This window comes from Crotalus tigris, unplaced genomic scaffold (assembly GCF_016545835.1).
Source record: "Crotalus tigris isolate CLP2741 ecotype Arizona unplaced genomic scaffold, ASM1654583v1 scf7180000024307.1902530, whole genome shotgun sequence".
Lineage (NCBI taxonomy): Eukaryota > Metazoa > Chordata > Lepidosauria > Squamata > Viperidae > Crotalus > Crotalus tigris.
Window position 1 is genome coordinate 1,332,051 of NW_024100479.1, and position 12,586 is coordinate 1,344,636.

The following is a 12,586-nucleotide window of genomic DNA, read 5'->3' on the forward strand; positions in this document are numbered from 1 at the left end:
ATAACACCAAAAAAACCTTGCTTTAACAGGTTTGCACAATGCCTTCAAGTTTGGGAAAAGATTAGAGGAGGTTGCAGAAAAGCTTAGGAAAAAGGAATGTCATAGCAAGATAGGACAATTGGGAGGAGAATTGGGATAATGAACATTTTCCAAAAGCTCTCAGAAATTATATTTGCATGAATAGCTTGATCTAATGTAGATTTTTTTGAGGAAAACATTTTTTTTTCATATTTCAACCTAAAAGTTATTGTACTTTTGAATGGGAAGGTTCTAGAAAAGTTTAAAATTTTCTATTCAGTAACAGGCTCACTGAGCATGTGCGGGAAAACCTGAATACGTGCCTGGAACTAGGTATGGAATGTCCACATGTAGAGAACAAAAGAATACCCATATATGGTAAAGTAGGAGGTAAGGTAGGATAATTGTGTCGTCTGATAGGTTTGTGACCTGCCACGTCAGGAATAGCTGACGTAGGTATAGGAGGAGATAGGGAGGGGTATAACTGCTGTTACGCTTCTGTAGGAGGTGTGGCTTTTCCCTGCAACTCTTGTGAGTGCATGGTTAAGTTTCACCACGCTTTGCAAACCGTTTTCTTTTACTAAACTCAACTTTGATAATAAAAGAAACTTTATTCTGCTACTCCGAACCTCGTCTCTGAATTTCTTTCAAGGAATTCTATAAACAAATTGGGGGCTCGACCGGGATCCAATCTGCGCTGGGACTCTGAGGGGTCCTCCTTAGGTGCACCCCTTTCCTTTTGAAAGGAGGGGAACCACCCAGAGGACTGTGAAGCTCTTGGAAACCCGTAAAATTTCAATAAAGACGAGTATTAGGAGAAGGGTGAATAAAGTGCGGAACAGCCTGAAGACAGACCGGGTAACATCTGCGCGCAGACCCTGGTGAGTCCTGGTTTGAAAACACCAGAACACAAGAGTCCAGGGCGGTCGGGATAGAGTGTGTGGATGTGAGAACTGGCAACGGGGCCGGGTGGAAGTCCTTTTGAGGGACCTCGGGGAGGTCTGCAGGACGGAGTGAGTGAGGGGGATATTATTGAATATCCGGAGACGGTGACGTGTGGAACTGGAAGGAGTTGCTGGGAGGGACACAGGCGCACATACTCAAGATAGGCTGAGCACCCATAAAAGAAATGGGGGGCAATACAGGGTCGACCAATCCGGGGAAAAAGTGTGTTAAAAGGATCCGTAAAAACCCCACACTTAAAATCGACCCGAATGGCCCTTTGGGCAAAATATTGGCTGGATGGGGATCCCCGCCCTATAACCGGGAGATTTTGAGGTTGGGGTTGAATAAAGAAGATATGGTCAATTTATGTTGTTTTATTTGGTGGGAGGAATTGGAACCTAGCCCCAACAACAGCCAGAGAAGGAGGACAGTGTATATTCAGAGAAAGTAAGGCAGAAAGTAAAATGATGGTAGCAACAGTACAGCAAGTGATGAAGCAGGAAAAACCTCCTAGAAGAGAGTTTGGGGATAAGAAGAGTCCCTTTGAGACAAGATATAGGGGGGATGAAAGGAACCAGTATGTTAATGGGAGTAGAGGAAGGGAATTTGGAGGATTTCAAGGTGGATACCAGAATAAGGAGACAACATGCTTTGGATGTGGAATGAAGGGCCACTTTAAAAAAAAAAAAAAAAAAAATTGCCCTAAACGCGCGAGAGAACAGCAAGTTTACTCAGTGTGGGAAGAAGAGGATAGTTTTTACTAGGGGAGGGAAAGGAGCTCATTGGGTTTTGAACAGCTCCTTGAAATAATAATAATAGTTATTGATTTGTCAAGAGAAAGTATGAAATGAAATATCCCTATGTGAAAGTGTTTATACAAGCAGTTTGAATGGAAGTGAATGTATGGATATGCTGATCCTGTCTCTCTCTCTCTCTCTCTCTCTGTGAGTGAGTTTCTCCCCCATTTAAACTGCAGGTTTTATTGTTTTAGCAAGTGTTTGCATGAGAAGAGTTCCATGGAGAATGTGAGAGAATTTATGGCAAATTCATGTGAAGGAGAGAAAGCTATTCCTCCCCCTTCGTTTTCAGCTGGCTGTGTTGCTTTAAGAGTGAGAGACAGAAAGAAAAGGGGGGGGCTGCTCATTTTAACTTTTTTTCTCCGCTTGGAATTCTGCTTTGGGAGGAAGGTGGGGTGGATGTGAAATTTAATACCCATTCTTATAGTAATGAAATATGAGAAGAACTTGAATACACGTATACTGTAGTTTTATTTTTATGTTTTTATGTCTGTGCAGGACACACTGATAAAAACATAATATCTAGGAGACCTGAAGGAATGGTAATTCAACCCTTGTTTAAAACGAAGGAGTTGAGAAAAAATTTTGGGATTATAAATGAGCTATGTTTTAAATAAAGATTTGTATGCAAACAAACTCAAGCAGAGTTGGTGATAGCTCCTTTGTTGGCTCTTTACTAAGCAATGTGTTTGTAAATACGGATAAAAGAAATGGCTAGGGGAGGGATAATTGATACTTTTCTATGGTTAATATATGGTTGGTTATATGATATGTAGACAAATACATAAAATGCTCTATAACATCTAATGGTGAGGCTATTTCAATGCATTCAATTTGATTTTAAATCATCTCAAGTAGGAAATTCCACAATATGAAAACTAATGACATGTTTATAAAGAATTAGATACTGGGGCTGTTTTCTGCTTTGTCTTATCTCAGGAAACAAGGCTTGCTGATCCAAACACCCCCTTTGAAATTTCCTGTCCACAAGTTTGAGGTGGGACAGTGGATCCTGATCCGAACGTGAAAGGAGGAAAAACTGCAACCTAAGTGGGAAGGACCATTCCAGTGTTGCTGACCTCTGAAACAGCAGTCTGGACTAAAGAAAAAGGGTGGACCCACTACACACGAGTGAAGGGACCAGTAGCTGAACCAAAAGAACAGTGGACCTGTGTTCCAAATCCAGAACCTTTAAAGCGACAGTAATCGAATGTCCAAACCAGATCTATGACTGGAGAACGATATAGGAGAGCAACAAAAACAGAAGGATGTGAAGCCTGCATTACGAATGCCACCAAAGGAAACGCAGTAATTAAAACCTTGGTATATTATACCCCAGCACCTAGGGGATGTATATTTCAATCTATGTGTCAATTAAATAACACACAATATTCAGTTTGTAAGGGAGAAGACAAGAAGATACAATGTTATGATCCATCAATGCCAACATATTTCAATTTTAGTATATATGTAGGTCTAGCTAAAACAGGAGCAAGACAGAGACCTGAAAATGAATGGAAAGATTAAAACTATGTTAACGAAATTATATTTGGAAACAGGAATGAATTGGATGAAAACTTTGCCTATAGCCCTGTTTAGAATAAGAACACAACCTCGGAGGGATGTTGGGATTTCACCTTATGAGATGTTATTTGGCATGCCACTAAGAAATGCTGGTATACAAATGGGGAATCTACCTAGTAAAGATAAGGGACTGATTCAATACTTGCAAATACTGTCCCAGACTTTTGATTCTTTCAGAAAAACTGGCTATTTGATACAAACTCCTCCTCTATGCTTCAAAGTCCACTCCATAGAAGTCGGAGACCAAGTGTGGATAAAGACGTGGAAAGATGATTCCCTCAAACCAAAGTGGGATGGACCGTTCTTGGTGTTATTGACCACAGACACTGCCATTCGAACACAAGAAAAGGGTTGGACTCATTATACCAGAGTAAAGAAGGCTAATCTTGAGGAGTCGGAAACATGGAAAGCATTTCAAAAAGAACCATTGAAACTGGTGTTAAAAAGACAATGACTTATATCCTTTTGAATATGACAATAGTGGCGATTGGGGGAAAATTATGGATTGAGCCGCCTAGAATCTTTGAACCTAATGGAACTTGGACACAAATTCGGTGTTATAATGACAAAGAGAGTGAACACTGTCCCATGAACTGGATCTTTGAACCCAAAATTTGGTGGTGTGAATCTAAGTTGCAACCAAACTGGCAGCAAGTAGGTCAGGAGAAAAGTTGGGTAACGCAAAATAAAGGGGGTAAGTGTCAAAGTACTCTATATTTACAAGTAACCAGGGAGACTATAGGTAAATATACCTGTACCATGTGGGAAGGGAAAACTTATTTGACTAGTCACTCTTTAGTGGCTTCTCCAGACTCCTTTGAATTTCCTCCTATTCCCTTGTTGATATGGACAGCTTCGGCTATGAGGAGACACTTTCTGCGGAGAGAAAAGAGAGCAACTAGTACTATTATCTGTCTAAAAGGTGGGGGACATCAAAAGGGAGAGTTCCAATACTGGAAAACTACTCAATATGGATGTAATCTGACTCTGGAAGTAACACCAAGGCAAACCCAGAGAGATCCAGCTTGGACTTGTAAAAATCAAAGTAGAGAGTGGATGAGTGGAATTACCCAGATGTGTGAAAATGCAACCAGGGGAGACCCAAGGTGCCATTGGATAGGGAAGGCCTTGTGGTACAGTGGTTGTGGCACAGAAGGGGAAAGCACTGATTATCTCTACTTTCTATGTAACAATACTAGGAGTCAGTATTTACAACCTGAATGGGAAGGGCTGTGTGAAGTATTATGGGAAGAACTTGTTCAGACTCATCAGCCTGTCCATTCCTTATCCCCTCCTGTTAGAAAGATGAGAACTACTGTTACTACAAAACAGACCACAACGAAGTTCGGACCCTGCCAAGAGTGCACAGAATGTATTAAAAAGACCAAGCAAGGGAATATAGTTACTAGTACCTTATTATATCACACTCTAAAACCAGAATGTAATGCTACTAAAGTGCAACCTTGTGTGTGTAATCAAACTCAATATTTTAGGTGTTATACAGCCCAAGGGATGCAGTGCTATGAACCAAAAGCAGTAGGTCCAATTACTGCTAACATTTATGTATATGGATATAAAGGGGGAGTTACTGGAACAGAAGGTTTATTTGCTATAGCCCAAACTAAGGGAGGATACGTTGCCCACAATACCACAAGAGGAAATACCAAGCTGTCTGTGTGTTTTGACACTTGTAAAGCTATAAGGATAGGACAAGGACATGATAATAGACAAGGAATGACGTGTGGTAACTTTGAGTGGGAAAGAGATTATATGAGGGAAGAAAAATATTTATTCCAAGTTGCTATGCCCGCTGCGAGTACAGGCCAGGTGGCTTTTGCTCCAAGTCACACTTATTGGTATACCACTAAGACCCCTTGGGAATGGAGGAAAGGACCCCAGGGGTTCAACTTGTCTATGGCCTCAGTATCAACAGATTGTGAGCCAGAACAGTGTACACGGATTTGCTTACAAATCAAGGCATCTGAAACCCCCTCTACTAATTTTTATTATTTTGGTATTGGTATAAATGGAAGAGGAAAAGATCCATATGGGTATATTATAGTAAAAGTGAGTTCAACAAAGTTAACTTCAGAGCCAGTAAAAGTATATTGGGAATATCAGGAAGAGATTGCAAAATTTAATAGTCTCCCTGTTCCACCAAAGGCTACAAATATGTTTATCGCTTTAGCCCAAGAGGTTGCTCAGAAGTTAATGCTGAAAAATTGCTTCGTGTGTGGGGGAACCAATATGGGAGATGAATGGCCATGGAATGCTAGAGAAGCTAATTATACTGAAATTGAGAAATGGAAAGGAAATTTCACTTACCAGAACACCTATAATGAAACTTGGAGGATGTCCATTAACCTGGTGGGCAATATATGTTACTCGAGGAATAACCATAGTGGGAGAACTAAACCTATGGGGTTCATGCGCTGTTTGAATACCTGGGAAAACAATACTTGGATATCACAAACGAATCAAAGTGTCCCTAACAACTCTTTATCTTTAATTCCCGAGCTCGCCTTCCTAAAAGATCCTGAAAACGATACCCTCCTCTGGACCACTCCTGATGGGTTCTATGGGATCTGCGGAGCATTTGCATATAATATTCTCCCTGCTGGATGGTTTGGGTCTTGTATTCTGGGTGCTATACAACCCTCTTTCTTCCTCTTGCCATTACAAAGAAGACAATTATTGGGTGTCCCTGCCTATGAACATGTGGGAAACCTGGTAAGGCGGTCTGTGGCTAAAGTGGGAGAAGGGTTAAAAATTGGGAATTGGAAAGATGATGAATGGCCACCCGAACGAATAATTGCTTATTATGATCCAGCTACTTGGGCCCAAGATGGAAGCTGGGGGTATAGACCCCAATTTATATGTTAAACAGAATTATCCGATTACAAGCAGTAGTAGAAATTATAACCAATAGAACAGCTGAGGCTTTAACTAAGTTGGCTAAAGAAAGTGTTTTGTCCAGAACATATATTATGCAAAACCGCTTGGCTTTAGATTATTTGTTGGCTAAGGAAGGAGGTGTCTGTGGAAAATTTAATTTAACAAATTGCTGTAATTGACGATTCAGGCATGGTAATTAACCAGATAACGAAAGATATGGTTATGAATTGCACATGTACCTGTACAAACTTGGACAGGGATATTGGATGATGAAGATGTTCTTGGGAGGAATATTCAGAAATTGGAAACAGGCTCTGTTTATGTTATGTATTGTATTATATTCATAATGATGTTACCTTGTCTGATTCCAGTAATAAAAACCTAGTAAACAGTTCAGTCCACAGTATATTACAAGCCCAACAAAACAAAATGCTATAATGGTATTAAAAGAAATTGAGGACCAAATCCAGTTGTTGGGAAATATGAATACTTACATCCAATGAAAACTACCAAAGAAGAAACTAGTAGGTTAAATGAAATAAAAGAAAATATTAAACTAAACCAAAGAAGAAATGGGGGAATTGAATGGGAAGGTTCTAGAAAAGTTTAAAATTTTCTACTCTATTCAGGCTCATTGAGCATGTGCGGGAAAACCTGAGTACGTGCCTGGAACTAGGTATGGAATGGAATGTCCACATGTAGAAAACAAAAGAAGACCCATATATGGTAAAGTAGGAGGTAAGGTAGGATAATTGTGTCGTCTGATAGGTTTGTGACCTGCCACGTCAGGAATAGCTGACGTAGGTATAGGAGGAGATAGGGAGGGGTATAACTGCTGTTCCGCTTCTGTAGGAGGTGTGGCTTTTCCCTGCAACTCTTGTGAGTGCATGGTTAAAGTTTCACCACGCTTTGCAAACCGTTTTCTTTTACTAAACTCAACTTTGATAATAAAAGAAACTTTATTCTGCTACTCCGAACCTCGTCTCTGAATTTCTTTCAAGGAATTCTATAAACACTTTGGCCCCAAATAATATAAATTTCAGCAGTTTACATTTTTCTAACTTTAAGTGACAGGAACTTATTGACCTTGCCTGAACTTGGAATTTAAATAGATTTGAGCTAGTTAATACACAGGGAAGTTGAAAAACTTCCATAGACAAATCAATTCCATTGTATTTCCAAGAAAGTGCAAATGTTGTGCATTTGTTACAAGAATCATATTCAACCAAGAGAAGACTTCATTTTTATCATTACCTAAAGTGATTGACTGATATTTTATTATCCCTGGAAAAATTAAGTACCCTTCCAAAAATGTTATATAAGCTATAAAATCAGCCCATACCCTAGAAGATTTTATGCTCCTTTTATTGCTTACATTTCATCAATAATTTTATAAAAAGACCAATAGAAGGGTGAGTTTTTGATCCATTGTTCTGCTTGGTGGTTACTTGAATGCATTATTTTAAGTGATTCGTTTTTGTGTTATTGTACTTTGAATTGTGTGCTGCCAGATCCTGGATAGACTGAGCGGCTTATAAATACTGCTACATGAATAAATAACCTGGATCCACTAAAGTCCCCAGGAACGTTCACATCTTTTACATGCCCGATTGTGAGATGGGCAGCTACAGTATATAAATGTGATGAATGCATAAAAGTGATTTGTGCTAAGTTTTAAGACCTTTGTGATTTATTCCGTGCCCCTCCTGCACTACCTCAGAATCCCACCTACGACACGCGTACAAGAGATTGAACACCACTATTTTGAAACAGAATTAATTAAAGATTGTATGATTAAATGGGCGCAAAATATTCAAGAACCGATTTTATTGGATACATGGGAGACAATTTGGGTTAGAAATGTAAAATTTACTCAGGCACAAAATTTAAGAGAAAATTTTTATAAAATGTTTTATAGATGGCATTTGGATCCCCAAAAGTTGTCCCGCATGTATCCGAATTTAGCCCAAATGTTGGAAATGTGGAAATTTAGATGCAACTTATTTTCATATTTGGTGGACTTGTAGAGATATTAAAGGTTTTTGGATTAAGATTTGGTGGAATATTCAAAAGATTTTTAAGAAAAAGATAAAGTTTACTCCGCAATTATTTTTGTTGGGTATTATTGTAGATTTTAATGTTAGAGAAACTAATTTGATGTTGAACCTTATAACAGCTGCAAGACTATTGGTGGGGCAATATTGGAAGAAAAATTTATTGCCTACTTTGGAAGAATGGATAAAGTTTCTAATTTAGCAGAAATGGCGAAAATCTCCGCCTATTTGAAGGATCAATCACAAGAAAAATATATTATGTTTGGAGAAGATGGATTGATTATATTCAGAAAAAATATGAGATTGAAAAGTATTATCTTGCTTTTGAGTAGATTTTAGATAATTATTAATAGTTATAATTATCTTATTATCTTTGATTTAATTTGTTAATATTTGTTTGGAGAAGGAGTTAAAGTGTGTTATGGTTTTGTTTGATAGTATAGTCGGTTTATGTTAGTTAGATTATGTTTGTTTATTTTATTTTTTATCCTGTAATCAGCTCTGGGAAGTGGGGGAGGGGGGAAGGGGTGGGGGGGTTTATATTGTAATAAAATTATAAAACTCTTAAATAAAAAAAAGAAAAAAAGAGATTGAACACCACTGGGGTAACCAGTTCATCAGACCCTTGAAATTCGGTTGGAATATGAGACGCACAAGGATATTTTTAGACTTTTTTTTTTTTAAAAAATCGATCAAATCTCGCTCACCGAGTTTGATGGGAGAGTTCAAGCAGGTCTCACCCTTGCCACCCTGACCCTCTGTAATTTTCCCTATAGAAAAATAACGACATGTTGCACAACGTCTTCTCATTGTCCACAATTCTGATACTACGTTAACTGGACAAGCATGCGTATAAATACCAGAGACCCCCTTGATCACTAGGGGGCGATAAAGAAAGCCGTTCCTACTCTTTTTTTTTTCCCCTCCCGGCCAATCTTCCCGCAGCTGCTGCTATCTCTAGGGGGCTATTGAAACCTTCTCGTGCTCGCGCTGTCCCTTTATCTCTCTCTTTCTCTCTCTCTCTTTCGCCGGCTCTATGCTCGGAGAGGGGTTGACGCAGCCAATGAGCGTGCTCAGAGCCGTGCGTGCCGCGCCGTGCTCCTCTACGTCGCTGGGAAAGGAAATTACGTCACAGGGAGCTTGTGACCGCCACACGGAGAGTGACGGAGCTCCCACCACCGCTTCTAAGCGCGCCTAGAAAAATCCCCGAGAGTCGTCGCTGCCATGGATTACGGGGAAGGTGAGAATTTGGGATTTGCGGTCGCGGCCCTTAGAGCAAAGAGAGGCTTGGGCTCAAAATGGCGGTGGGAGCAGCGGCAGCCCCCGGCGGGAAACGAGCCTGCCGGCCTAGTGGGGGCCCTTTTCCCTGAGACTGAGGCGCGCCATATTAATTAACGAAATGCTCGTCTCACAAAAGGCCCAAGGGAGCCTGAGGAGGCCGCGCTGCTCACAATCCCCCACCCCCCGCTGGCCTAGTGTACCCGGCCGGCGCCAATAATAACGCCGCCTGAAGTGGTTGCCGCCCCCTCCTCATATTAGGAGAAAACCAAAAAAAAAAAAAAAAGGCCTGGCTATCCGGAATGGTGTAACTGACGAGAGCCATCGTAACGTCTCAAACCTCTTCACCGGCGAAGAGACCGTTACATTTTAGGTCGGGCACATCCGGGTTGCCGGAATTTGAACAGACACAAAAAGCAGCAGCGAGAACGAGGGTGGGGGGCGGAGCCCCGCATGCCTGCACGTCGCGTCGCCTTCACGTGATCCGTGCAGTTGTAGGAAAGCTGGTCTGCCGCGTGGGGACGCATTCGAGCGAAAGGGCCGCGTGGCCGGACTAAAGAAGACTTCTCGCTGCAAATGGGACGTGATTTAAGCGCAGCGTTTATCGTGCGGCGGGTATTCGATTTGTCCCTGGTTCCCCCCCCGCTGTTTCCAGGCGGTTTTTCTTTAAAAAAATACTTTAAATAAATAAAAAAATATATTTATATATGGGTAACAGTGACTCCAGGCTGCTTACAAAGATTGAGACCCAATATAAAAACAAAAATCAATAACCACCCCCGCCCTGCGACGACAATGAATAAAAAAGCTGCGTCACACTCCGGGGACTTCTTGGCAAAACCAGCCTCTTTCGGGCCTTGCAAAAGAGTGTCATAGTGAGAGCCAATTTTATTTCCGTGTGGAAGATGTTTCACAAGGAGGAAGCCGCCTGCAGAAAAGGCCCTTGGTCTTTGTTAGACCAACCTCTTTAGGAGAAGGGGACCCGTAGCATCCCTTGCCTTCCCACTCTGTGGGTTGGGCAGAGGTATTCAGAAAAGACAGTCCTTCAAAAACACCTAGCTGCAAGCCCTGTAGGGCTTTATTTCAGATAGAGTATTAAGGCTGAAACATGTTTTTTTAATTGAGTCACATTTGTTTTTGCACTTTTCTGAATAGTAAGAAGTAGTTTGGTGAAAGATAGGGCTAGAAACTGGGAGATTCTGAGTTCTAATCTTTCTTAGGCATTGAAGACAAACTGGATGGCTTTCGGGCCAGTCACTCCCTTTCAGCTCAATTCACCTCATAATGAAATATTAGGAATGTTCACCACTTATTATGTTGATTGAAAGATTACTAGGTATCTTTGGCTGACTAGAGACTATGTATACTATATTTCCCTACCCTACATGGTCTAACCAGGAGCACATATTTTGGGTATCCACTCTGAGAAATCAAATGGATTGTGGCCTGGAAGATAACTTCAGTAGCACTCTTGAACAGCTTTACCCCTGAGGTCCAATCCTATTGTTTAATGGTAAAATAGTTGTTCTCAGAGAACATTTGATGAGAAGGACTTTTAATTAGAAGACAACACTTGTATAATTTATTTTTTATATCTTATGTATTTTAAGATGTATAGAGTAATGAATAGCATACAAATTACTGAAATAAAACCAATTGTTTGGGTTTTCACAATAAATTGAAAGAAAATAATATACACAGGAAAATTTTATAGACTATGCTAGGTTAAAATTTAGATAGTTTGCTATAGGGGTTTGCAAATTCTTTTAAGTTCATGCATATCCATATAGCGACTACCATGAGCAGTATGTAAAGCAGTTTCATGAGCCTGAAAAAAGACATGAAAGTGTTCAATCTATCAAAATAAATGTATTGACCTTTCATCTAACCAAGGGTGTTTTTTTTAACATGGAGAAAAAGAAAAAGTGAGATACATTAAAGGGCCATGATCCAGAGAAGAAACTGAGAGACTTGAGTTTGAATTGCTGTTAGAATAGGGATCTCAAATTCAAATTGCAACATTAAAGCATTTTCATATATTTATCCAAAATCTAATGAATAAGTAAAGAAAATGAAAATATATCTTTAATGTTTTTATTAAATAAAGTTACTGTGTAACAGTGGCTTTTTAAATCATTTCACTTTGGCCATATATTCCGTTTCTTGGCCTATAAAGAGGTAGGAGAGAAAATATAATTTCAGACATGCATGATTCTGTTAAACTTTATAATAAAGTTAGTGCTAGTGTGCTTGTCTGGACTACTTGCAAAGCTGACAAATGTTTCAAAGATCACTAGTTGCTGCTGTTTTACTCATATAAACTTCTTTTGTATAGCTATGCCAGGATTCTCACTCTGATGTGTGTTGTTAGGCGTCCAAAATTTGGTAATAATTATATACATTGATTGGAAAATAATTTTTATTACCATTATATTTGTGAATGGTTGTTAAATGAGGTGGTTACTAAATGAGGAGTGAGTGTATAGGCTGCAAAGATAGCTGTACAACGATAGTTTAAATTACTGTTAACATGTGGTGAGTTTAAATTACTGTTAACATGTGGTGAATAGTTGTTGCATAGAGAGAGGCTGGAGCAAATCCCAGAAATTTTGTAATAAAGTGCTGAAACTTTAGGTGGGGACACCACCACTCACAGCTCTTAACGGAGCCAGGCTTAGACTGTATCTCTACACAAGAGTAGAGGAGTAACTATAGAAGTAGCTATAGCTAGGGATAGGGACTAGGATAGGAGACCAGGCAAGATGGGAAGAGTGGGACTAGGGTTTTGGCCTCCTTTCTCATAGTACCTGAATTTATTATTAGTCCGAAGCTGTTGGTCTCAGCATCTGCAAGGAGCCTGGTGAATTTCACTGCCTTTACATTTTTACCAGTCTCCTGATGCTCAGTTATATATTCAGGGTGGATCCATAGTTCTTGTCCAAGATCATCAAGCTGTTTACTGTTACATGTGCAGTGAGTGAGGTGCTTTTTACTATTTTGGGGCCATGGGGAAAG

General features: G+C 39.9%; 1 protein-coding gene across 7 annotated transcripts in view; it reads left to right on the forward strand.

The window, feature by feature from the left end:
* Nucleotides 1-9,324: 9,324 nt before the first annotated feature.
* The window catches only part of ZNF326 (zinc finger protein 326), a 40,790-nt gene continuing 37,528 nt past the window's right edge, over nucleotides 9,325-12,586 (forward strand). For 5 of the 7 annotated variants that reach the window (XM_039324697.1, XM_039324699.1, XM_039324700.1 and 2 more), the window contains exon 1: nucleotides 9,376-9,533. In XM_039324697.1, coding sequence (XP_039180631.1) covers nucleotides 9,518-9,533 — 16 coding nt within the window. In that variant the 5' untranslated portion in view covers nucleotides 9,376-9,517. Of the gene's footprint in view, nucleotides 9,534-12,586 lie in introns of all 7 variants that reach the window. The other 2 variants (XM_039324692.1, XM_039324691.1) reach the window with 2 other exon arrangements.